The sequence below is a fragment of the Anarrhichthys ocellatus genome, unplaced genomic scaffold (assembly GCF_004355925.1).
Source record: "Anarrhichthys ocellatus isolate YVR2014 unplaced genomic scaffold, GSC_Weel_1.0 scaffold17, whole genome shotgun sequence".
Lineage (NCBI taxonomy): Eukaryota > Metazoa > Chordata > Actinopteri > Perciformes > Anarhichadidae > Anarrhichthys > Anarrhichthys ocellatus.
Window position 1 is genome coordinate 1,052,344 of NW_022280047.1, and position 25,908 is coordinate 1,078,251.

General features: G+C 41.5%; 4 protein-coding genes across 13 annotated transcripts in view; 2 read left to right on the forward strand and 2 right to left on the reverse strand.

Annotated features, from left to right (window-relative positions):
• Window positions 1-6,787, reverse strand: part of LOC116388341 (rho guanine nucleotide exchange factor 28-like) — a 37,957-nt gene extending 31,170 nt beyond the window's left edge. For 3 of the 9 annotated variants that reach the window (XM_031856082.1, XM_031856081.1, XM_031856080.1), the window contains exons 1-4: window positions 5,724-6,504; window positions 1,700-1,841; window positions 801-910; window positions 333-519 (exon numbers count right to left, since the gene is read on the reverse strand). In XM_031856082.1, the coding sequence (XP_031711942.1) occupies window positions 333-519; window positions 801-910; window positions 1,700-1,841; window positions 5,724-5,915 (631 nt within the window). In that variant the 5' untranslated portion in view covers window positions 5,916-6,504. Of the gene's footprint in view, window positions 1-332; window positions 520-800; window positions 911-1,699; window positions 1,842-3,122; window positions 6,505-6,618 lie in introns of those variants that run through there. The other 6 variants (XM_031856083.1, XM_031856087.1, XM_031856089.1 and 3 more) reach the window with 6 other exon arrangements.
• Window positions 6,788-7,051: 264 nt separating this feature from the next.
• Window positions 7,052-12,985, reverse strand: utp15 (UTP15 small subunit processome component). The gene is made up of 12 exons (XM_031856093.1): window positions 12,873-12,985; window positions 12,011-12,125; window positions 11,813-11,905; window positions 11,543-11,727; window positions 10,662-10,840; window positions 10,002-10,127; window positions 9,651-9,786; window positions 9,448-9,532; window positions 8,432-8,587; window positions 8,171-8,272; window positions 7,818-7,951; window positions 7,052-7,680 (listed from the first exon to the last, which is right to left on the reverse strand). Exons 2-12 carry the CDS (start codon window positions 12,098-12,100, stop codon window positions 7,380-7,382), a joined length of 1,587 nt encoding a protein of 528 aa, XP_031711953.1. The 5' UTR covers window positions 12,101-12,125; window positions 12,873-12,985; the 3' UTR covers window positions 7,052-7,379.
• Window positions 12,986-13,352: 367 nt separating this feature from the next.
• On the forward strand, window positions 13,353-16,332 carry LOC116388679 (transcription factor BTF3-like). Its single transcript, XM_031856744.1, has 6 exons — window positions 13,353-13,438; window positions 14,279-14,347; window positions 14,462-14,575; window positions 14,718-14,919; window positions 15,626-15,679; window positions 15,939-16,332. Exons 2-6 carry the CDS (start codon window positions 14,279-14,281, stop codon window positions 15,983-15,985), a joined length of 486 nt encoding a protein of 161 aa, XP_031712604.1. The 5' UTR covers window positions 13,353-13,438; the 3' UTR covers window positions 15,986-16,332.
• Window positions 16,333-17,725: 1,393 nt separating this feature from the next.
• Window positions 17,726-25,001, forward strand: il12b2 (interleukin 12B 2). 2 transcript variants are annotated; one of them, XM_031856743.1, is made up of 8 exons: window positions 17,726-20,619; window positions 20,913-20,994; window positions 21,092-21,328; window positions 21,607-21,712; window positions 21,836-22,023; window positions 22,416-22,564; window positions 22,667-22,777; window positions 24,734-25,001. In XM_031856743.1, the coding sequence occupies exons 1-8, from the start codon at window positions 20,617-20,619 to the stop codon at window positions 24,890-24,892; spliced, it is 1,035 nt and encodes a 344-aa protein (XP_031712603.1). In that variant the 5' UTR covers window positions 17,726-20,616; the 3' UTR covers window positions 24,893-25,001. The 2 variants fall into 2 exon arrangements, with proteins under 2 accessions (XP_031712603.1, XP_031712602.1); XM_031856742.1 differs by having other exon boundaries at window positions 17,726-21,328.
• The last annotated feature ends 907 nt before the right edge of the window (window positions 25,002-25,908 follow it).

Sequence of the window (25,908 nt, forward strand, 5' to 3'; positions counted from 1 at the left end):
ACACACACACACACACACACACACACACACACACACAGATTTATTGAGCTCTGCCTAGGGCTACTTCCAGAAGGAAAGGCTCTATTAACCACATTACATGCTGCTTAATTGGCTTTGATGAATTCAACAGAAGCACACATGTGACCGTGTTCACTTCCGATTTCAGCCCAGTAAGGATGTCAAATGGGAATGATGGTGGGGGAGGAGGGGGGTGTGGGGGGAGATGAAGAGTTCACCTTCATTCCTTCCCTGCATCTGCCCACGATGTGCTTCTGATCAACACATCTGTGCAGGAAAGCCTGTTCAGCGTGATAGAATAATCCCGTTCTCACCGTCTCCACCGTGGCTCCCCAGTACGTTCCAGCTTCGGGGGATATCCAGATTGGCCATGGCCAGGGCCACGCGGCGATCCATAGCCCAGCGAGAGCTCTCCTGGCCCAGGTTGAAGAGGCTGCTCAGCTCCTTGTGATCCGTGGAGCTCAGACAATGCCCGTGGATTACCAGGTGCTCTGCCAGGTCCTGAGAAATGAAGTAGTTCATGATTAAGATACAATCTGTGATAAATGGTGTGCAATGCAAAAAAAAAAAAAAAAACAGCAACAGGTCAAAACTACTGCTATGCAACTGGTGATTTTTCTTGCTTTCAATGCAAAAAAACCTTTGGAGACTCGAGGCGTGCGTCTTCTTTTTGCACAGCATGTAGAATCTGTGTACTAGAATGTATGTGTGTAACTTTTTACCACAGGGTTGCACAAACCTACGTGAGATGTACAAGATCGTATTTGTATCGTCGTCACTACCTGAGCATCATCTTGGACATACTCCAGTGAAGCCCCGCCCACCCAGGCGACGGGTGTGGCTTCAGAGCACAGGTAGGCCTGGACAGAGACCACCTCAGCCAGGTTGTGTCCTAAAGACGGACACGACACAGCAAAAAGACAGACTTTACTCAGGGTTTATGTCATAATTCTATGATAAGTTCATTGCTTGGAGCTGCGTTCTCGTGCAACAAAAAAAATACAGAAATACAGCAGACAAATGATTCAACAGGTTTCAAGTCACTGCGATAAAATGAGCTGAAATTGATGGGGCAGGAAATCTAAAAACACTCGTGGTTTTTGATGAATGAATGAAAAATAATTTAAATTATACAGAATACAGAAAACACCGGTAATAAAAATATGCCTTTTATATTTCAGTCCAGGGAAGTGCCTTAGAAAATCATTGAGTGTGGTTAAAAATAGTCTTAAATTTTATGTTAATTAAAGGCATTTCTTCTTCTCTTTTGATGGAGAAGGAGACCTGCTTTTAATAGTTACACTATCGTAGAGAGCGCTCAAGCCTGCAGGACTGCCTGTTGTCTGTGTCAACCTACACAGAGGCTCGGTAATGTTGACGTATTGTTTATGGAGCCGTTTCCCTCCTGAGAGGAAGCTGATAAGATTCTGTGCCTTTCCAGACCTCAAGTCACAGACTGTGTGTGTATGTGTGTGTCTGTCTGTCTGTGTGTGTGTGAAGATTGAAAACGCGATCTACTGTTCCTGAGTACATCAGACAGGATTGTGAAACCTGGGGTTGTCAGCATGTGCAGTTTAAGATTTGAACTTTCAAATAAATTCTACCTTTCTAATGTAGCAAATTACCCCAAAATGCATACAATAGCACAGCACTACAGTGCGCAACATACATATGAACATACCCGGCACTATAAAGCAGAGCATGACGTCACTCTGAGCCCTGGTAACATGGACCAGAGTGGACCCTTCCAGAACAACGTAGACCTCTGCGTCCTCCGGCACCGAGTCGTAACCCTCCAGCAATGCAAACACCTTCGCCTGGCCCTGAGAAACAGAGGAGCGAGAGAGGGAAAGCATCATGACGCTAGAGAGCAAAACATATATCTATTCCTGAAGACGCGTGCTCACTTCAGATTAGGACTCTATTCTGATCCAGTGTTCTACATTTCCAAAAGCACACCAAATCCCCTGACAGCATGCCTCTCGAGGGTACAATAAAACATTTACCCTCAATAAAAACAGGAATGTCTTGGTGTCTACTGTAAAGACGTGCTCTGATCCCAACAGGCCAGAACACTTTAGACTTCTGATCTGAGGCAGAAGAAGGTGAAATAGGGCAGAGCAGTCACAATATGTTAAAAACCCTTTGACATCATGTTTTGTGCCAGCCTCACTAGACGCTACATCCGCACTTAAGAGGTCCAGGTTGAGCTGTTTCTAGGTCATTGATTTATCTAGGGCTGGGTGCCATTTGAAGTGATTTGATACATGAGCTAATACAGTAGCGTAGTTTTGATACTAGTACCAAAATTACATTTTTTTGTGGAATTTAATTTTTTTTTTTTTACAAAAACAGGACAACTTACTCAACTAGAAAATGCATTTCCTGCAGAAGATGCCTGTGAATGCTGAAAACTAAAATTGCACAACATTGGTGAAAATGCAGAAGTATTAAAGCACAAGGCACTGCACTGCTGAAAAACCTGGGAATAGAAATGGAAAACTGGAAGAACTGGTTTAAGCTAAAAGTTGAGTACATTGCTAAAAATGCTGGAAACTAAACTGTAATGCTGTCAAAGCTGGAAGTTAGGATGGACTGTCTAAAGAATTGAAAAAATACAAATGTAATATAATTGCAATCACAGCCTATGATGAAAAAAGCACAATATTTAAAACCAGTTTAATGTAAGCATAAGAGAGAGATAAGGATGATATTTTTAAAAGCATAATGGTTGACAACAAGTTGAATAAAAGCATGAATGTCCCTGTTTATGTCTGTGTGAGTGAGAAAAAGTTCAGAGAGTCCCAAAAGAGCTTAAAAGCGATGCACCAATCAGAAACAAGTAGACACTGATTGAGCATTAATCAGCTAACCCAAATCACCTGTGTTTCTGTGTCTGAACTTGTCACTGTTGGCTATAACTGGTGATAACACACAGAGCGACATGCACAGACAGACAGACTGAAGGATTGTTTATGAATTAAACCTGAAACGGCTGAATTTTTCAATCAATCAACAGTTTAAAATAGAAAGCTTAACAGCAGTACACTGCTCACAGACAGAGAGAGAAACTGATGGAGCTCTAATCAGCTCATGAGAATTACCTGTGTGTTTCTGTATGCCAGGCCTGAAAGCGATGAGTCACTGTTGGGCTTAACTGGTGATAATACACAGACAAGTACGACCTGAATTTTGAGCATCGCAAGCCACCAACTGGACTGGATTGTGGAAGGGAACTGGACCAAAACCCTCACGGTCATACAGACACGGATTATGAACTGGTCTTAAAGCTGCAGCCATCAAACCGGGACAACTAGCTGAAAGAGGCTCACGAGCGTTGTAGAGCTGAGGAAACCTCAATTTACGGCTATAATAATTATCTTTGAGTCACAACGAGCAACCCCTTTCCCACTACAAAAAGTAATTTAACTCACTGCTGGATTAAAAATATTGATTGGTGCAGGTTTAAACATTTCTGGGCCCATGCCCATACTGTGGATAAATAGCTGCAGTGCGTAGATCTCCAATGCAACTTTAACTGAGCTTCAAGGCAGATATAGTTTTGTTTTTTTACGATTTAAATATAAAGATTAAACACCCACTTTTAGTTTCATTCCCTCGGAATAATAGTAAAAAATAAATGAATAAAAATCATCCTTTTTTTGTAGCTGCTGCTTTCCACCAACATCTACCAGTTGCAGGGAAATAAATCTATTGTGGAAGATATCAACTTGTCAAACTACAGTGGCCTCCCACAACACACACCGTGTGGGTTATTGTGGGACACACGTCCACCCACTGACGGAGGCAGGAGCAGAGGAGGCACGTTGAAGAAAAGAAGGGACACCCAAAAAATGTAGAATTCTAAGACTTGAAATGCAATGAACATCTCCAATTAGTGTTGGATGGTGAAAGAGTATGAGAGTCCATCAGCCTTGAATCAGCTGACCTAATGCGTTATAAAACCGAAAGGCTTTTCTTTTTACTTCTCTCACCGTTTCACATAGAGGCACAGAGTAATCCTCTCTCTCTCCGTCTCACTTAATCCCACCTTCAAGGTTCATTTATCAATTTTGTCTGGTCAATTCTTTGACAGAGGGAGCATCAGGTTGAACACAAATTCTTTAATGTGCACGCAGCTTCTCCTCTTCCCTCAGTGAGACTCCTCACCTCTGTGTGACTGACCAGATGTTGAACATAAAATGAATAAACGAATTAACTTAACTAATTAATAAAGGTGTTTTTTACCTAATTCCCATTAAATCCAGCTGTACTTCATGTTTAGGGCCACATAGTAAATGTTAGCATGCTAATAGGCTACGAATGTTAGCATCTTCATTGTGAGCATCTAGCAAGCCGCCGTTAGCATTTAGCTCCAAGCCTCTGAGTTGCTAGCATGGCTGTGGACCAGACTTCTGAAAAACACTTGTCAGCTTACTTCAGTATTTTTAAGCTACACTCAACTTTTAAAATAAAAAAAATAAAAAACCTTCAAAATTGAGTCGTTCCCACACAGCTTCTCCTTGTTGAGGCTCCTCACCTCTGCGTGGTTGACCAGATGTTGACCACAAAATTAATAAACTTTAGTTGTTTTTTTACTAAATACCTGCAAACTAATTACTATTAAATCCAGCTGCACTTTATGTTTTAGGGCCAGTTGGTCAACGTTAGCATGCTAACAGGCTACAAATGTTAGCATTGTCATTGCGAGCACCTTAGCACACCGCTGTTATCATTTTTGCCGAGTTGCTAGCATGGCTCTGATTAGCTTTTTGAAAACTTCCTTCAGTTTCACTAGCTTCCCTCTGCTGTTAAAATATAGTTGTTGCATAATGCGTTCATTCATTTATATTATGTATTACAGTTTTGAGTATAGTGTTTCATTACATGGTCATTCAGCATTCACAAACATTTGGTAACCTTTAAGTAATCTTGACTAAAAGGAAAAAGGCATTGAGTACATGCCACATTAAGAAAGGATTCAATTGACTGAATACATTGTGAGCCCTTTTGATCTAGAAGCATTAGCTCTTATTCCTGTTTGCAGAGTTGATAAAAAACACTAAAGTGAAACCAATAAAGAAATATTTGATCGCAGTCCCGCCCTGTTTGAATACAGCTTAACCTCCAGACAACCAGAGACATCACAAATCAAACTGATCGCAAATACTAAGTTCCTTTTCCAACTCTGAGTGAATAAAACACACAAAAAAACATCACTATGAACAAAACACTGAGTTACTGATTTGCTAATTAATACACACAAATGCCAGGCTGCTATTGTCACTCTATGAAACTATGATTCAGTGCTCAAATAGTCCAACAGTGAAACCTTGAGACGTTTCATTCAAAGACCATTAAAGTCCCCGTTTGATCAAAGTCAAAAACACCGGCCTGCTGTCATGATGGCGCCAAATCTTATTTTTCTTACACTCAGTGACTTTAGTGAACTTGAATAATAAAGTACAGCTATGATGCATGGGCAGAAAACTATTTCTTTCAGATACATTTGATGCATTTTAATTAAGCATTGGTCCCGAGCACAAAAAACGTTTTTATATATATAAATAAATGAGGCTGCTGATCTCTCACGGCATTGCAAACTCAATTTGCAGAGATTTTTCCAAAGGGATAACCAACTCTTTTTAAGATTAGTCGGAGAAGCTGGTCTCAAGCCCGACTCCACAACTGGAGCGCATACTCACATACAGAGGCACTCTCCTCCTGCTCAGCTCCATCCCCAGCTCCCGGCAACTGCAGGTAAATGTGGACATTAAAAACAGACATCTTAGAGAGACACAAGGAAAAGGCACATCAGTGTAGCCCCACGGGACTCCTCTGGTTAGTCTGCCTTTCTCCTCTGATCCTGAAGAGATTATCATTTTTTTAAAACTCATCTGTGCCACTGCCAAGCAGAGTCAGCGGTCCACCGATGGAAACCGGATCATCTTTTGATCTGAAGCGTGTGAATAATGATTTTAATGATGCTTTTGTACCTTGTTTGGAGACCAGAACACCAAATATGACCCCAATCTGATTTGAAGGCAGTGCGTACCTTACTTCTGTGTGTGTGAACTAAAGTAGGAAATCGATTGAGTCTCGGTGCTGCAGGGTTCAGATCTGCTCATCAGTGGCCACTTCATAAACTGGACACAAGAGTAAGGTCTCATCAAGAAATGTGTTGCTTGTGCAGTCACATTACATTTCGTATTTATAAATATATATTCATAATCATAAGAGACGTCACAGTGAGCATGAACACACCGAGGGGAGAGGACTTAGTGCCGTTTTAGTGCTAGCTTTATTGTCACAGAACAATGGCTGTGGACGCAATATTTGACACTAAAAACACGACGGTTTAGCTTTAAGAAACATTTGTGCTGTTGCTCAACGTCTCAAATGAACCGGACTCACAGTTCAATGTTGACCTATTTAGCCGCAGTGAGGCTCTTTTACACGGCTACATTTCACCATTTGACATGTCAGCAAACTGTCAATAATGTAAGAGACGGACACGTTTAAAGAAAAAAAAAAAAAAAAAAAAAAAAAAAAAGTCAACAGCTAACGTTAGTTAGAAATGGGTTCACATTATTGACGTACCTCCGTTCACAGGAGCTCAAACTCCGGCAGAAGAAAACACCGACAGTCCGCTTAAATTCGGCAGGAAACAGAGGGCCAAACTCTCGGACACACTGCTTTTTGTTTTGCTAGCTGCTAATTCAAGTGTTAGGAGCTACAAGTTGAGGTATGGCGTTGGGTCGGTGCCGCCGCTGTTTTCACCAGTGAGCGGCAGCAACATCCTCCTCCTCCTCGGTCTCTGTTGATGCTCTCCCGTCTTCCCCAATGCAAAATCCTCCATAAACATGAAAGTTAAGTTTATTTGAGGTTACAGCGACCTCTAGTGGACGGAGATAAAACAGACACCTACATGTTGAAATTGTGTTGTCCACAGACTTATTCAAACTATTTCAACACAATCATGATGGGTCAGCTTCAATATTACAAAGATTTATTTATATCTGCTTATGAAACATTTACAGATGCCAAACATGAAAACACAAAGCAGACATTAACAGTTGAATCATTCGAAACACAAACGCAGACACACTACATTTACAAAGTGTAATTACAAGATGTCCAATAAAAAAAACACTTTCCATTCACACAGTAAATGCATGTCCTCTTTTTGTTGCGCTGGAGTTAAAAACACCAGAGTGATGCGCCCATGGGTTTGTCAGTCTCTTAAAAACCTGTGCCAACGGGAAGTGTGTGTCCGATTGTTTTGAAAAGAGGTTTTAGAGTTGTGAAGGCACTCTAACTCAAATCTGAAGCCACCCCCCCCCCCCCTCCCCCTATAAGCCTCAGGTGGCCTGAAGCTGTGGTCTCAAGGTACCCGCTTCTCGCTGGGCCAGGCCGTTAGCCCTGCTGGTGCCGGGGCACGGCACCGCCATCCTGGGGAGGGAGGAGGCGAACATGGTGTCCAACATGCCCAGCACCTCCAGGAGGTCCTGCTGGTAGTCGATCTCTCTCTCCAGCAGGTCCTGCAGACGCAGCAGCTGGCGGTCCACAACTGGCGACTGGCCGATGATCTGCCTATAGACGTCCAGGATCATCTCGGCCGCCGTCACGAGCACGGGGGCGAACCTGGGGTCGACCACGTTCCTGGAGGAGACGCGGAAAAAGTTGAAGGGTACATGCAAAAATATTTTCATGTACAAGCTCCCAAATTCAAAGCATCTGGAAACACGTTATTTCAACACTTGGTTGCTTGAGCGATGACTTTTTTTTCTGCTTCTTACCCTATGAGGAAGTTGAGCAAGCGAGAGAGCCCCTGCTCATCCCGTCCCGCCAGAGCGTTCTTCAACGTTCCTCTTCGATCCAGCTCCTTTATAACAGCCACCGTGATCTCAGGCTTTCTCAGTCTTGTCCATGTCTGTAAATACAATTAAATGTGCTTTATCAATAAAAGTTCAAATCAAACCACCTTTTTGCGACTTTGCTTTTCGGCTTCCGCATTCCCAGGACAGCGAGTTCACTTTGTACAAAGTAGCATATCACGGCTTTGTATTGCGAAAAAAAACGAGAAGCAAATTCAAGAAAATGATACCAACTGATTTAACATTTAATGTTGTAAAATACATAAAATGCATACCTCTAGAGCCGTATCCAAAGCCTTCGAAACATTAAATTTCTTCAGCTGCTTGTCGTATTTGGCTAAATACTGTTTCACTGGCTTGCTGACAAGATAATCACCCTGAAGAGGAGAAACAAGGAAATTAATCAAAAACGGTGAGAAAGAAAAGCCCTTTATAATAAACGCAGAGATAAGGCATCTGTTGGGGAATAAACACACAGTAGATAACGTCTCGATTCAGACTGCCAGCCTCAGCATGTTAACCAGGTGTGAACAGACCTGTTTGGGGGCGTGGTTCTTCCCCTTCACGAAAACGCGAAACGATGGCCGTCGCCTCTGCTGGCCGGAGACTTCCTTCGACTCTTCGGGGCTCTTCCTGTGTTTGATGCTCAGGATGCTATTGGTCATGCCCACGACGATGGACTCGTCGTCCGGCTGAGGAGAAAAAAAAAAAAAAAAAGTTTGACTTGTCAAGAATCCCAGTAGGAATGAATGAAATTAAGACATTTTACGACAGTTCACCAAGTCTGTAAAATGATTTAAAATGTTGTCAGAATTCTTGAGATCATCAGGAAATTCAGTCGATGGATCACTCAAGAGATCATCATTCAACGGTTCCTTTTATGCACAAGAACTCCAGAAGACACCATCACCTGGTATTGGTTTAGACCATGGCTACGGCTGGGACAGAGTCAAGAACACTATGCTTTATAGTCTATTTGACTCTAAATGGACCATAATTTACTAAATGAACATCATACTGTAAATCAAGTGAGGAGTAGAGTCATTTTCTCATAGACTTCCATACAACCAGACTTCTTTTGCAACCGGAGGAGTCGCCCCCTGCTGGTCAGTAGAGAGAATGCAAGTTTAAGGCACTTCCCCTCAGACCAGGAGGTTGCCGCCTGATTGAAAGGGAAAATCCAAAAGCACTCAAAGCAAACAAAAAAAAAAAAAATTTGTGATCTGGAAACCCTACACTCTCATCATGCCAACACCAAGAAGAGAGGATGTACCGTTTCATCTATTGATTTAAATCTCTGGCATTACGAGATATTTCTGTTGGCTGCTGCAGAAACTGCTCCCTCTGATGCACCTCCGATACAAGCAAATCCTGATGTGAGGTTTTATTTTGTTGCACATTTATAAGCCATAGTCATCCAGATGAAGTGTTTCATATCTTGGGTGACGTAACCAACTGCTTTGTTATCCTCATAAATGTTGCTTTGCTTATTTTAACGCACCTTTCTACACTTCATTCATCTTCAAAACATGACAAAAATAGGATTTCTTACAGCCAGAGCCAGACTGAGGATGGAGGCAGCGTAGTCAAAGTTGTGGACAACTTTGTAGTTGGCGGTATTGTACACCTTTACATGCCTGCAAGACAAAAATAAATAAATTAAAAAAAATAAAAAGAGGATTTCAATTAGGTCGGGTTCGTATAATAAAAACTAGATGTCAGACATGCATGCTTTCCATACACCTGTCCCCGTACCTGTCCAGAGAAGCTGACAGCAGTCTCTGTCCGTTGCTGCTGAGACACAAAGAGGTGACAGTTTTGTGATGGTTCTTCAGCGACACCAGAGGCTGGCCCCCTTTTAGCAGATCCCACACTTTCACATGGCGCCCACCTAAAGAGAGAGACAAGAATAATCGTAATGCCTTGGATAAACATTTGTTAATATAATGAAGCATACGAGTGCAGTTCAGGTTGTTTTTGTCACAATTTAAGTCCAAACGACAGCCTGAACAAGGCTGAGGGACCCTTAAATATAAATAAATAAAAATGTGGGCGCCTTTTCTGGATGTTCTGTCTGAAAACATGATGATTGGAACGGCCGACTACCTGCAGAGACGAGGAGCCCCTCAGAGGGATAGAGAAGCAGACTCTCCACTGGCTGGCCGTGGTCCATGGTCATCACACTCTTATCTGCTCTGGCATCAAACAGTTTCAGTGTGTGGTCATAGGATCCTAGGATTTAAATTAAAAAAAACAAAAAAAAAAACAAAAAAAAAAAAACACTCGTTTAGTCACACGAAAACAGAAAAAAGTCCTTCGACCTGCAGTGGCAGTCCATCTCGAGCCCAGCTCGGACCAGAGATTTAAACTTGAGGAATTGGAACTTGCAACTATTTGCAATGCGTTGGCCTGCAACATTCTGATACCGGCAAGTTTACACCAACGCGACGAGACGCGTGTCGTCTCCATTGCAACGGCTCTCTGTGCCTCCATTTTGTAGTGTCTTAAAATATGAATGTGGATAGGAATACTGAGGTAAGTGCCACAGTTGCAGTTCTACTAGTGATGAAAAGTCAAATGTAGGCAGATTTTTTTCTGTTCCTGTTATTTAAGTTTAATCTAAGAGCCACTGTGAGAGATAACATTCATTAGTGTTACTGGCTCCAAAAAGATCCAACACTTCTGGCATGCACCAAATCATTGATGCTAAAGTTAATTGACTGTCCTCGCTTCAACTATTCCTAAGGATGTTCGCCTCCATCTCACCAGTAATGAAGAGATCTCTGTTGAGTTTGCTCGCGACGCCACAGCGAATGTAGTCCGTGTGTTCTTTGTAGCTGTTGAGCTCATTGGCATTCGTGATGTCCCAAAGTCGACAGGTGTAGTCGTCTGACCCCGTGAGAATCTGGTAACTGTCCGAGGTGAAGTCTGTGACATGGACCGCCCTGAGCAGAAAATGAAACGAGACAGAATTGACATCAGTTCACTTCCATGACCAGACGTTTATAAAGGCTGATGCGAAAGTGAGCGATACTCACTTGCAAATGTTTTGCATCAAAACTATTCATACACGCAGCGATGCAAATTTGCAACAGTTGAAGCATTTTTTCAATAAAACGTTGGAATAGATTTGCAAACTACCAGGATCCCTTTGACCCAGAGCAGCATCTGGCAGACTGTGAGGTAAATTGCTGTACAGCCTAAGCTACTATAAGCTATTTTATTGAGTTTCCTTGTAATGAAATGCTCTAAAGGGGAAATTATGTTCCCCCTGGTAAACAGTGTATATTTCTAGGGCTTTTATTGTGAAAGGTAAGAACAGAATGAGTAAAAAAAAAAAAAAAAAAGTTGCTTTTTCACAGCCCTGTGAAAGTATTTATAACAAAAACAGTTTTAAAAAGTATATTGACATGCAAAAAAAAAAAAAAAAAAAAAAAAGACACCCCCAGTGTGTGAAGGCTTCAAGTCTGCCAGACAGTTTAAAGGTTGTCAGAATTCTTGAGAATCATCATGAAATTCAGACGATGGATCACTCAAAAAAATCATCATTCAACGATTCCAGGCCTTATTTGAGAACACTCATTCTTCAGGCCGGGACAGCACAACTAAAACACACCATCGGACAGTGACACATGGCGGATACCTACTTCGTATGCCCTTTGAACATCCTGAGTGCCACCTTGCCGCCGACATCAAACAGCCGGACCACCGAGTCCTCGCATCCCGCCACGAGCAGCTGACCGTCCGACCTGAACCTCCCACAGTACGCGGTGTCCTTAAACCGTGTGAACGACTTCACAGGCTCCTGGGAGAATGGCCCGTATATGTGGATCTGTGTGGGAAACAGAGTTAGTTGTGCATACCGACACAAGGAGGGAGTCATTCCAACAAACAAAGCTGAATTCAAGACAACATACTCTGGTGAATGCCGTCACGGCAAAGTTATGTGGAGCCACCGGGGAGAAGTCTATGCTTGAGATAGCTCCGAATTCTTTTATCTGGACCGGAGCCTATGGGAGAAGAAACACAGACGCATTGTTAAGATTGAGAAACAACACAGAGGATGTGCTTTTCCCACCCATGGTAACATTAAGCGCACAGTGGAAGAGGCTCACCTTGTAGTTTTTCCAGTACAGCGTGTCCTGTGTGACTTTCTCTCCTAGTTTTGGATAGAGTGGGATTTTGGTAGGTTTAAACGAAGCCATTTCACTGCCGATCAGGTAACACTGTCTGTTGAGACATAGAAAATAAAAACATGGATATTAACATACAGCAAGAGACTTGACACTCGGGCCAGTTAACCCCTTAAACCTCAGTGGCCTGCTAGTAGGTACTTTTAGACAAACTCATCACGTGCAGTCCAACAATACTCCAACCAGGTTGATAAAACAACAAAATGTCGATTATTATTTTTGTAACGACCATACACAGAATACGACAGTCAGACAAAGTGGATTTTATCACTTTACAGCTAATCCATTGAAAATAAACTTGCGTAAATGAAATGGTAATAAAGGAGTTAAAAGCTTGATCTGTTGCTTGATCCACGACAGAACAACCGGCGAAACGGGACATCAAAACCAACAATAATGCGGACTGAATGGCACGGAGTTCACACTCCAACTTCGCTCCGAATAGCATCACAACCCACTAAGACTAAGCCATGCTATCCGTAAAGGCTAAGCTAACGGTTTCACCGTTTCGATTTCTTCTCGGACTGCGGTTTATTAATGCGCACAAAGAGCTCAATGAAATAAGAAAGTCTAACGTTACAATTACGTTTCATCCAACAGGTAACATTACACTTCGTGTTACTGTAAGAGCAGCTTATTCGAAAGGATGCCTGCGCCAACGTGCTCAGCACAGCAGGAGTGAGTTAGCTAGCACACTTTAGCTTTAGCCGTCTTGCATTTTCTACTAAACCCTTCCTGGTCATTCTAACATTTGAACGAAAAACATTCCGGAGAGCAGACTTACTTTTTTTAAGTAGGATTTGTTGAAATTAGTTGATACCGATGTTGGTTTTTGATGTAAACCAAGAGTTGCTCACGTGCAGCGATATCACGTTGCCTCTCGCTGCACTGGGGGACGCCATGATTACTAACGTGACTACTTCCGGTGTGGATGTCATATATTTATTGTTCACTGAAAGGAACACTCCTTTCTTCATTTGTTGAATATTTCCAATGGCACTGCTTGTGAACCTTGTATTACAATTTTTTAATATGCCCATGTATTGATTCATTTAATGAAATGGTTAAAATGTATAGCCATTACCGTAAAAATAAAAAAAAATAAATGCAATTCATTTTCAAAAGTTTCTCGATTTTTCTACTTTTAGTCAGTATAACAAAGCAGGTTATTGTTGTACGTGATTCTGCGACTTTACAAATATGACTAGACTGATTGTATTATTTAGAAAACACTGGGAATTAAGAAACGGCTCATCCGGCAAGTTATCAATCTCCTGCGTCACTTCCGGTCCTCGCTCTTTTCTCTGAGCTTCTATCGGCTGTGTGACCCGCGTGTTTACACACTCCCAGGTCAGTTCACGTCTCTGTGGCCCTATTAAGATGCCCCAACATCGTATAACGTTAGTTGACTCTGTAGAGAAATAACAATTCACCGAGTCACATTGCGCGCTGTGGAAGAAATGGTCAATTAAACGTGATGCTAGCATCAGTTTGAAGGGGGCCTGAGCTAACTGCCTAGCACGGCTAGCTAACGAGCCGAAAGGCTTCAGTTGTCATAATTTCTGAGAACCCGGGTTAAGACAAATAAGCTTCCCATTCTCGGTGTCCGAAAGATCAAGCACGAGCCAACAGCACATATTTTCGTTAGGGCACTCTAAGAAAATAGGCTCGTTACGTTCGCTTTACAGAAGGAGCCCGACGGTAACCTAGCCACGAACTCTAGCCGACCACCTCTGTCTCATTCACGCAGAACCTGAGTCGGGACTAAAAAGTGTGCAGCTATTTTTGAACTTCTGTCAGCTGTGCATTCTTGTTCGTGTGGTGTGCCAACAGGCAAATCAATTGGGGGGGGGGGGGTAGGTTTGACACTTGTAATCGCAAACCCCCATGTAGCTAATGGACTGTTGAATTCACACATTATGTGCCATGAAGTGTAGACGTATGCACCATTTTGCATCATTCTCTATTACTGATTCTCATTTTAAGTTCAAACTATTAGTATGCACGCAGATGAGAGTTAGTAGAAAACAGAATTAGGATTTGTGAGTGTTAAATATCGTCAATGGATGTGGTATGACTGTGGGTGCTTTCATATGTCTCCCAGCACTGTCTAGTGGAAATTAGTTTTTTCCAAAATGACGTGTGCAAATATATAATTTAATTATGTGTGCACGTTGTTCCCTGTGTCAGATGAAGGAGTACATAATGAACCAGGAGAAGCTCGCCAAACTGCAGGAGCAGGTCCGCATAGGAGGCAAGGTGAGTTGGAACGCGTGCCGGCAAGCTTCTTTAAGACAATGTTTGTTTGTCCCCCCCAGATTTTTTATCATCAGGTTATTGGTTTATGTATTGGCTCATTGTTGTGCTCTGTAGGGGTCGGCCCGCAGAAAGAAGAAGGTGGTGCACAGGACGGCAACAGCAGATGACAAGAAGCTGCAGTTCTCCCTCAAGAAACTGGGAGTCAACAACATCTCTGGCATTGAGGAGGTACAGCGTGTTCTTTCCGAAATGCCCAGCAATCAGTGCGCAGAGAGGGCTTTTTTCATGACATTTATCCTTTTAGGAGGGTTCACTCTTTTTGCCTCTGACCTCAAACTCTTCACTTTTTCCTATTTGTGTGTCACTGTAGGTGAATATGTTCACAAACCAGGGGACGGTGATCCACTTCAATAACCCAAAGGTTCAGGCCTCCTTGGCTGCCAACACCTTCACGATCACGGGGCACGCCGAGAACAAGCAGCTTACAGAGATGCTCCCGGGAATCCTAAACCAGCTGGGAGCCGACAGTCTCACCAGCCTCAGGAGATTAGCGGAGAACCTGCCCAGACCAGGTACCCACATAGGGCTGCCGGCAGCGATTCGACCACATCATACATTTATAAAAAAAATGGGCAGATGCCCCCAGTGAAAGCTTGCATTCCCCCAGGAGAACAAGCTGCAGCTCGAAAACTTCCCCTTTGATCCTCTAAAGTCTGGAAGTACTTTAAACTGAGACCCAACAATGTGGAATAGCCACACACACACACACACACTGCTGCTTTCTGTTTACTTAAACAGCCGTCTGTGTGAGCGATGCAATGGCTTAAAGTGATGTTACAGACTGTTGTTACAGTCTGTAAATGATTTCCCTCGACCCCACACTCATGCAAAAGCACATTTGCTTATCTGAACTGCATAATACTTTAGTGATGAAATCAATTAATGTCGTAACTGTTTTAAGTCGAGTACTTAAGTAGAAATACAGATCCAGTTTAGGAAAAGTGTTGCTATGACAAACGGCGTTAAAATTAATCTGTGTCACAAAAATCCTTTAGATTTAAATCAGGCGTCTGACAAATAGGGTCTGTTATTTTGTTTCATTTTTATTTTTAAGAGAAGATGATTGAATACAATATTTAAATATGGATCAGACAAGTTTTGATATTTATTGTGGGTAATAATACATTTTGGGTATTAATGGGGAATTAAATATAAACTATTTAGAATAATCAATAGAGAACTCCCGTCTGTGACAGTTTGTTCTTCTTCCCCTCGCAGCTGGAGAGAACAAAGCCCCCATGGTGATCGCTGAGGAGGATGATGAGGTTCCAGGTGAGCAAGTTTACACATCCCCTTTTAAAACAAAGAGTCGCATTAGTTGTAGTGTAAATGTAATGAAGCATTGAAATAGCCACATTATGAACCGTACATAACAGACCGACCTAGACGTTTCTGGTCTTCCTGGATTCATCCAGAGAGCTGATATTTTTTTCGGTTCTATTCATCTTTAGTAATTGTCATTTGTATGCCTTAACTTGTGCTCATTGAGACGTCCTCTCACCTTTTTCTGCCCTCCTGTTTCCGTTCTCAGATCTCGTTGAAAACTTTGACGAGGCCTCAAAGGACGAGGCAAACTAACAAACGCCAGCAAACATGTCGAGGCCACTCTCAGCTCACCGTACTTTGACACGGCAACACATTTTCTAATTGTTAATCTCTGCAATCGCTCTGCAGCTACAAACAAAAAAATGTAGGTTTTAAAAATTGTAACCATGACAATTGGGCTAAAATGTACTTTTTCTTTTTTACGGTAACTTCATTTATCCTCCTGTTCGATTTGCCTCATTCTGCAGTACAAATGAGATGATTTAATTCAGTGGAATGTGCAAACCTCTCTTACATGCCTCTCCTGCATTGTGATGCCCACATCCCAAATGTATTGGTGGAATGAATCATGTAATAAAAATTACATCAAAAATGAAAAAGGCATTTTGTTAGTTGTATCATAATCCATACCTGCGAACTTGTCACTTATCAGCGAAATTTGCCGTTTTGAATCAAAAATATATCGTCCACGTGAATCGTGTAGATCCGTAGAGGTTATTTTTTGGGGGGGGGTGGGGGGGTCAACTGGCCAGCCAGCGTTTCTCAGATTGGAGTCAGACGAGGAGAAAAGGTGATGTGGTGATATTCGCAATAAAACATCTTTGATGTGACGTGTCGAGTCTTGGCCAATCAGCGCGTTAAGATGTCTACACTGTCTTCATTTCCCTCCGTTACAGTTCAGACTTGCTGGCTGACGTCCACTGCATGCAAAACTTCATCGACTGATAACGTTCGTCATTGTCGTGATTTAGGAGGAAAAAAACGTAACGAGATGAAACATGCAGCCCCCTCCCCGTGTTCCGGTTCAGTTCACGCGGTCACTCATTAACGTTAAACCGAAACACCAGCGGATCTGGTTGCAGGTTGTTTGTTTTAACTCAAAGTAGAATGAGGATGATTTCGTGGTCAGAATAACTTTCATGACCACTAAACATGAAGCCCAGATACTGATGAGATGATGAGGTCAAAGAGCTTAATGAAGAGGAGGCTGGTTGTGTAGCGCAGCTTGACGCAGGGCTGAGCTGTGAGTGGAGCTGGGCCTGGATAAAGGTGGAGGTCTAAACAGACGTGAGTACAGCTTCCTGCTGTCACAGTGTTTTAAATTTATTGATAAGGCAGGGTATGCTAAATTCAGCCTCTGCTCCAAGGAGATAAAGTACAGCAACAAGGGCTCACGTGTCCTCTCATCACACTGTACACACTGTTCACTGTGATGACCACAGCCAGTGTACTAACAGTCCCAATAGTCCCACGTTGCTCCCAAGAACCCTGAAGTAATGAGAGGGTGAAGGTGTCTGTATCTTCATTTCAGCGGGTTGCTAATGCAGAGGAGTGTATAGATCACAGCTATTATTTTACTCTTGATAAGCTACCTTAGCCAGAGTAGATTATCATTTTCATTTAAATAATTGAACTGGATTGAATGCATATTAATTGCAAATAGAAGATAGGCCACAATTCTAACAGCTTTACAGTAACAGTGGAATTTAATATGAAGTCATACAGTAACAGGGTTCAATGAAAACTAATCACTTTCTTTTGTACAGTCGATGGTTCTCGCTACTCTTGCTATCTTTGTTTTTATATGACTAAAACTTTTGAAAATGAGACCTCGGTCTCAATGGATTTTGTCTAAATAAAGGTTAATAATAATAATATTGATTGAAAAAAAAAAAAAAAAAAGCTAGCTAGCCAGCTGTTCAACTCAAGGTGAAATACTGATTAATCACTGAATAATAAATTAGTTTTTTGCTTAAAGTAAATATTGTCTTATCACTTAATTTTACTGTCAGAGTACACCAGAATGCTACATTTTAAAGCTCATGTTTAAAATAAAATTCTCGGAGCGTGCACCAGGGTTTTCGGGCTTGTCACCTTTTTCACCTCTCATGAGTTTGCAGGTATGATAATCAAACTCATGGTCCTAGTTCAATACATGTCCACAGGGGATTGAGGTGATGGAAATCAGGCCAGTTCTCCTAATAGGGAAAGTATAGCAGTTTCTGTCTGTAGCCCGCCCCTCTTCACAGTGACCCATGCTGAAGGCCCAAATACCCATGTACAATGTTCTCTCAACAATCTGTCAGATATCAGATTGGAAATAACTCCTCCTTACATACTGTATATTAAGTCACAGAAAACACTAAAGCCTCTTTCTCACGTGTCTGTCAGAGGTGTGTCGTCGTGAAAACAGGAGCCGGAGCTCGTGTTTTATCTCAGGTGCTATAAATCTGCTGGCCCAAGACCTCATGGCTTTTCTTTAAATCTATACATCTCAGAATCTCTGGCAGAAGCGGTGTCCTACTGGGATTAAAGTTTCTAGAAGATTACAATGTTCCTACATCAGCACTTAAGGTCACCTCATCTCTGGCATTCACCACTGAATATCAGCTGGCAATATGTCTGTGATCAATATGTTGCCAACCAGTCATGGAAGGTGAACATTCAGTATGATGTGAAAGGATCCACCAAGGTTTGAATCAGGCGCACAAAAGAAGCCATACGGAATAGGATGAGGCATGTCTGTGTATATGACACTGATGTGTTTTTGGTCGGGTGGATCGAAACCTTGACGGGCTGTCCCGACATCTGGACCGAAGTGACCTCAGAGCCGGGTTTAGAAAAGGTTCTTTGGTTTAGGCCTTTAGGGGATTTATAACACATTGAATCATCAGATTCAGATGAAGGAAAAAAAAAAGAAGAAGTTGGGTGACTCAAAACTGTCTTAAGACTTGAAAAGTGTGAGTGGAAGAAAAGACATAAAGCTACACTGAAACAAAACTGAAACAATATTTACAAAAACAAACTAAACTAATTGTAAATTGTATTGTTCAGTGGTAGAGCAACGTATTTAATGTGCCGGCCACCAACACACAGTTGTGCCTCTTCCTGGTCAGTTCAAGACCCCCTGTGTGACCCATTCTGTCCTCCATCAGTAGATCAACTCGTATATTTACCGGCTCTGCATTCATTCAACAGCTGGACCTTTTTGTTGCAGCTATAGATTATCAATAATGTGAGAATTCACCACAGTCCTTGTAGTTAAATACTGAGAATACAGACGAGGGAGAAGGGTTATTCGAGTATATTAAATTAGCAGCAGATGCATGAATAATGCTGCTTATGCCTTTAAGGAACTGAAACATGAAACCAGCTACTTCTGTTCGAATGACCAGACAGGCTTCGCAGAATTTTAGGTCATAATGCGGTGACAATATGCTTGTCATACCGTAGGTGCTGGATTCTAAGTAACTTGGAGTAAAATGTGCTTACCCACCGACCGACGCAAGAGCACAGAGATGCAAACAAATGTCGAACGCAGCCCTCCGAGGCTTTGTTTACTGAGGAAGTGCTTCACGCGCAGTTTGACATGTCAGATGATCTATGAGGATGAACACAATATCAAAAAGTGGGGAAAAAAGGACACAAGAACAAAAGTGCTTTTTAAAAAAAAATAAAAAATTTCGAGCATGAAATCGCTCGTGACATTTGGCCGGACAAAAGTGGGTGTCCCCCTGTACATGACTAACGGGGCAGGGACAGTCCTAGTGTGTGTGTGTGTGTGTGTGTGTGTGTGTGTGTGTGTGTGTGTGTGTGCGCTCTTTAACTGGGAGCATCAAATGTCTCACAATGATGGGGAGGAGATAAATCATTTAAAAAATGCCCAAGGTAACGCTGGGTAATTTCTGGGATTTGAGTCCAGAATGAGGATGTTTTTCATTACTGATTCATTTGATGATTAATTATTTTCACTTGAATGTCCTAGAAAGTGTGCGAAAATAGTGATAAATGCCCCAAAGCCCAAGTTGACATATTTGAAATTGCTTGTTTTTGTGCTACAAATAATTTAAAAGATTTGTTTGATCATTGACAAAAACTGCACATTTTCACATTTGAGAAGCAACAACTAGTGATTTTCAGTTGGCATCTAAGGTTAAAAACAAAGACTTAATGGCTTGTCAGTTTCTGCTCGACTCTTGCAGACGAGTCTCTGATCTTTAGATGATATCAACATTTGTGAATCTAAAAACAGATTTCAAAACTTCCACAAAAGGAAGCTCACTAGAATTGAGAGAGACGTAACAATCATCTCTGTAGACTTTCTATTCTACTCCTTTATGATATCTGTAGACTAAAATTACAGAAAAGGTTTAAGCTTTAAGGAACTTCAGGGTTGGGAGGATAGGATTTGCCTCAAAAATACAAGATTAAAGATCAAATGTGTGTGTGTGTGTGCACTCTGTATGATTCCAGGATTTGTAATCAGATACGTCGTATCTCACATGCGGCCTTACACCGCGGTGTTTCAACTTAAAAGGTTGAGGGCAGCCCCCCCCGCCCTACTGGACACCCACACCTAACACTTCTTATCTCCATCTCCACCGTCCCTCACTCGAAACTCGCACTTTTGGTCTGCGACATTTGACTTGCAAAACGGTGTCGAGGAAATGCGCCACCAGTGAGATCTTATCAGCTTTAATACATCGCTCAGTTTCCCCCCCCCCCCACACTTCCAAAGGTGACATGACGATGATGCATGCCACACTATATAAATGATGCTCAGTGGGCAGTTGCAGCATACGATCCTCTGGATTACGACCACGGAACTTCTGCTCTCCTGATTTGATGTTCTTTGGTATAGCTTCAGAGTAAACTCATCCAAAATGGTAAGAAATAACTATTGGAATTAAAGATGCTTCTTGTACTTATTATCTGGCCAGTTAATGCGGCAATTGTTTTTTTTAAATTTGTAAATGATTCAATAGAACAGGGGGTAAAGGACCAGCTTTGCTACTTTGGTCATTTTGCATTATTATACCACATATTCTCAACTAAAAGCTTTCAGCTCCTGGAAATGTATCATTTTTTCCCTTAATTTAAGGGATCATTATTGAGGTTTTAATGGTAGTAATAGATCTTTTAAAATAATCCCCTCCTCCTCTTCCTGCTGTTTCCTCAGAAGACTCTGTCACTGTGGTTATGTGGGCTTCTCTTCGCCAGCCTCACCGGAGCACATGGACTCAACCGCTTCCCAGAAAACTGTACGTCTTATTTACTCTCCACACGTTTTTATATTTTTTAAAATTGTCTTGAGTGGTTCTAAATCTGTTCATCTTGTCCTGTTCTTAAATGTGGCAGTCGTGGTGGCGAAGAGGAACGACACAAATCCAGTCACACTGACCTGCCGCACGGAGGCCCCCGGAGCCATCACGTGGAAGTTTCAGGGCGAGGAGCCGGAGGACGTCCAGCAGAACGGACCACACCTGGGCCTGTCGGAGGTGGGCACGCCCATCTTGGGAGAATACAGCTGCTGGAGGGGAAAGGAAATGTTATCATCCACCCATCTGCTGCTGGAGGCTAAGAAGGAAGTGTCAGGTGAGATGCTGCCGATTTCGGTTTCCGTTCTTTCTGCTGTTTATGTGCCATAAATGTCAAGAGAGTCCTTTCAAATAGAGGAACTTATTGTAACATCCAAAATGTGTAAAGTCTGGAAACTCTGTGCATGTGGATGATTCTCTCACTGGAGGATGTATTATTGAGCTCTTCTACGATGCACTTCCAACGTAAATGTCTTGCATTTAGTGAGATTTTCCTCTTCATTTTGTTGATTTCTATTAAACCGGTTTTCACTCACGTTGTTTTTTTATCTGTAGATTCTCTCTCCATCATTTGTTGGGCAAAGTCTTACGACTGTAACTTCAGTTGTGAGTGCACCCACAGTGAACAAACAGCGGTGCGCTTTGGACTGGGCCATGACTGGTAAAGATGTTTTTTTTAAAAGCAGATTCAGATAACAAATTACGAAGTAAAAGTATTGCAAAAAGTTAATACAGATAGACCGACAAGCCTTTCTGATCTGTTGATACCGCTCGTCCCCTGTAGCAGTGAAGGTAGGAAGTCCTGTCACTGGATCAGCGCCGATCAGCTCGTGGACGGGAGATTCCACCTTGAGCTGTCCCACTCGCTCTCGCCCTACGCCGAGGAGAGCACCATGCTGGAAGTCACCGCCGAGGCCATCGTCCACCTCTCCGTCCTCAGGAAGACCAAGAAATTTTACCTCAGGGACATCGGTAAGCGGACAGGAAACCGAGCATCAGAGGAAAATCACTGACAAAGTTTTGTAGTCGCAATGTACGAAAAAAGAAATGATTCAATCTTGAAGGATGAAATCAAATATTTTGAATTCAAACGATTATTGAATTCCGATGATACATTGTTCAGAAAAGTCACTTTCTGATGACGTAAAAAGATATATTCTACATAAAAACTATAACTACATAAAATTCAGTGTCAAATTGAATATTCAAAAATAACAGTTACAAAAACAGCTGTAATAACTTGCAACATTTAGAACTCAAGTACAATAAGACAAGAACGCAGGTAAATAAATACATGTTTACCTGAATCCTTACTGATGCACTTTTCGTTCTTTTTTTTTTTGCTCTATTTGTCTTCCGTCCAGTTCAACCCGACAGTCCCCAGATTGTGATGTGTCAGGAGGGGGAAGAGGACCTGAACGTGACCATTGAGCCACCGTCCAGCTGGTCAACCCCTCACAGCTTCTTTAGTCTGGAGCACGAGATCCAATACGTGTTGAAAGACAATGGCAAGGTACAAAGTCCAGCGATTCTCTGCGTTGTCCGTCAGTCTCTCTGTTGCTTTTTTGTTTTTTTGTTTTTTTGTTTTCTTACCATGTGACCTGTCTTACTCTAGCTTGGACATTCATCATCCGTCCTGCTGCCGAAGGGCATCAGCAAGCTGAGGGCTCGCTCCAGAGACTCACTGGTGCTCTCACACTGGAGCCAGTGGACCCCCTGGAAAAATGTAACCCACTGATGTTTTTCAAACCCACCGCTGTCTTCTCGTGCTCTGTCGTTCGTCCTTACATGTCCACAATGTCCGCTCATATCCTCTCACCCACTGAGTTTTTCATTGTGTCTCTGGCTGTCTCCCCTTTGGGGCAATCGCACACTGAAGCTTTAGGACAGAAGATCAGTATACACTGCTATTTATATTATATAAAGAATATATATAAATATTATTATATATATACATTATTTATATAATATAAATACATATTATTTATATTTATATTATATATTTTAACTATTTATTTATTCATTCTTAATATTTATTATTTATTCTTACTCATACACACAAAAAGTAAAGCAAACACCATTATAGACATGATTTTTTTTTTTAAGGAAATTCTTTCCCAAGTTTGGGGTCTCGTAACCAGCAGAGGTCTAAATAGGGGGACAGTTCTGTGATTCAACATGAAATCTTATCAACCAGAAAAAAATGTCAGGTTTTATGGAGACCAAATCTTATAAAATGGGTCTCCTGACATTGAAATCTAAGGAAATCCACATATTACCTCACTTCACACGAGTGTCCACTTGAGTCTGCTTTTAGACAGGCTTTCTCACGACACTCTTCTCGGCCCTGTGTATTTCTGTACAAGTGTGTTGGCGTTTCTGTGTATTCTGTTTGGCGCCATGTGCAAAAACAAGCGGCTATTAAAAGAACGTTGTGCTTCCTTCCTGATACATGTTCCTTCTTCATTTATATGTCATGTGCACAACTACTGACTCGAATTAGAAATCCCCATTGGATGCAATGCAGTATCAGTCCACATTTATGTACATGGGGGGGTGGACAAAATACTAGAAACATAAGTCACTGAGTGGGTGTTATTTATATTCCTAGCTGGGCATGAGACGAAGAGACATGATGCTTGTACTTTTAGTTACTAATGACTACTAGTGGGTCACAGTAACAAGTACAATGGGTGTCTGATTTGATCATAATGACTAGTCCCTGTTTGAATTCACACTAATTAATCTATCAGCAAACAAGTTTGTCCTTATAAAGAAAATCCGTATTCATATTTATAATATTCAACTGTTTTTAGTTGGTATTGAACGAGAAATAGAAGCTTTCCAGCTATGAATACTTTTTAATTAATTTGATAAGATCACCTAGTTTCGGTAGTAAAACCTAGAATGAAATACCTGGCTGCTAATTCTTGTAATCCAACATTGAAGAAGTTAAAAGTAAAAAGATGAAATACAAAATGAAAGAATTTCTCACCTAAGACAGTTAGGAAAACAACGGGACACTCTTTCTCAGCGACTCTCAGCTACAGTGTTATTCTAATATTTTTACTTTTTTACATCAAGATCATCATTCGACAGTTACACATGTGCTGACATCACAGACCCTCTAAGGCACCAACTAAAACTAGCAAACCAGATTTGTTATAGAGGACAAATGCACTGAAAGCTAACAGTGATTATGATATCAGTTGCTGTCTGAAATTCTATATTTTACTTTTTCCTCCTATAGTTCATAACATGAACAGGTTAAGAGGGACATTTTTCCATCTAATATTCACTGAAACTGGTTAACACTCCGAAAGAAGAACATTCAAAATAATTTAACATTTGGTTTAGATACTCCCAAATCTTAAAAAGTAAAAATCAATATATTGGCTGACAGCTCATTAACAGGCAAAGCCCTCTTTATCTGAGAGCCTCGCAAAGACACACCTGGAGCTGAGCTGGCTTGAAGCTTGAGCAGTAAATGACAAATAGCGTGCTCAGCGTGAAAGTGACCAAACAGTCACTCTTAAAGTTCTGTAACAGGAGTCATTCTTGATATTTATAGTCAGAACTTGCAGAGACTAATTTCATTTTACACATTACAGTTTGTATGCATTTCTTAGTCAATGTTCTTGTCATTGTTTCAGACCCTAATCTGTCATTTAACTCATTGCAGGTGAGAAGAGGGAACCTATGCAAATGCAAAAACACAGCAAAATCCTGCTGCCCAGAGTTGCCATCTGGATACTTGGACAACTGCAAGAAGAAACAAAAGAAAAAAAGGAAAAAAGATGCCAAACAGAGCCAGGCAACTTATAAGGAATGTGCTCAATAAGAACATGCATTGCAACTGGGATCCTGCTGGTGTACAAACACCTTTTGTCTGGGAATAGTGGACACAGATTTTAATGTATTTCTCTGAAGTAATTCAATTGTATTTGTCAAACGATTCAACATTGGGGATAGTGCAATTCATAGCCGTGCAATAAATCTATATGTTCATGAAAGTCTTATTGTTCAGGTTTTGTTTAAACTGTGTATTTTATATGAAGGGTGGCTTCAAGGTTATTATTTTAGTTATCAGCTGGATAACTAACATGTAAACTTTATTGCTAAACAGAGGAACTCTTTTAGTTGAGTTTGTTTTTTTTTGCATTTTATTTGCATGAAAATCTTGCAAGGGTTTGGAAATGCAAGCCATTCCCTCCTCTTCACAAGTGAGTTTTCGAAAATTGGTTTGGGACAAAAAGAAAGCAGCATTAAATCAGAACATCAAGTGGTGATGTGCCTTAAGGTTGGCCTTGCAATATTTATTACCCAATTTTGACGCTCTGACTTGAAGAGAGTCACTGTGGCTGAATTTGAAGGAGCTGTATTCAACATTCTCAACATTAATTATAGCTGAAAATAACTGTTATCTATGTAAACTGTAAGGGAGCGATCGTTTCTTTTGAGAAATATGTTTCAAGGCTTTCTTGCCAAAAGTAAGATAAGAAGATTGCATGATAAATGTGACCCCCAGAAGCTGGTTGATTTAGCTTTGCATACAGATTAGAAACATTACATGAGATTGGTATCAACAATATCATCTTATTCTCTGCAAGAAAGCAAATAAGTGCATTTCCCAAAATGTCAAACTATTTATTTAATGTGCTTCTCTTTCTATGACAGGCTAACATAACATAAAATCTGTTGACAAGTTGGCTGCTAATATAAAACTATCATCTACATATTGCACAGAGAGTTGTAATAGTTGTAGAAACGAACGAGGGGGCTAATGGGGCCCAAGGGCTCATCTTTACCCCGCGGCCCCCTCGCAGGGTAGTCCGGCTTTGCGAGATACGCATGCGC

Coding starts and splice junctions, on each gene's coding strand:
- il12b2 (XM_031856742.1), top strand. CDS start 20,968: ATGGACTCAACCGCTTCCCAGAAAACTGTACGTCTTATTTACTCTCCA. Junction 21,329..21,606: donor GGCTAAGAAGGAAGTGTCAG/GTGAGATGCTGC, acceptor TTTTATCTGTAG/ATTCTCTCTCCATCATTTGT. Junction 22,778..24,733: donor AGTGGACCCCCTGGAAAAAT/GTAACCCACTGA, acceptor AACTCATTGCAG/GTGAGAAGAGGGAACCTATG.
- utp15 (XM_031856093.1), bottom strand. CDS start 12,100: ATGGCTTCGTTTAAACCTACCAAAATCCCACTCTATCCAAAACTAGGA. Junction 10,841..11,542: donor ATGTTCAAAGGGCATACGAA/GTAGGTATCCGC, acceptor TTTTCTGCTCAG/GGCGGTCCATGTCACAGACT. Junction 9,787..10,001: donor GGGGCTCCTCGTCTCTGCAG/GTAGTCGGCCGT, acceptor CTCTCTCTTTAG/GTGGGCGCCATGTGAAAGTG.
- LOC116388679 (XM_031856744.1), top strand. CDS start 14,279: ATGAAGGAGTACATAATGAACCAGGAGAAGCTCGCCAAACTGCAGGAG. Junction 14,576..14,717: donor ACATCTCTGGCATTGAGGAG/GTACAGCGTGTT, acceptor GTGTCACTGTAG/GTGAATATGTTCACAAACCA. Junction 15,680..15,938: donor GGAGGATGATGAGGTTCCAG/GTGAGCAAGTTT, acceptor TTCCGTTCTCAG/ATCTCGTTGAAAACTTTGAC.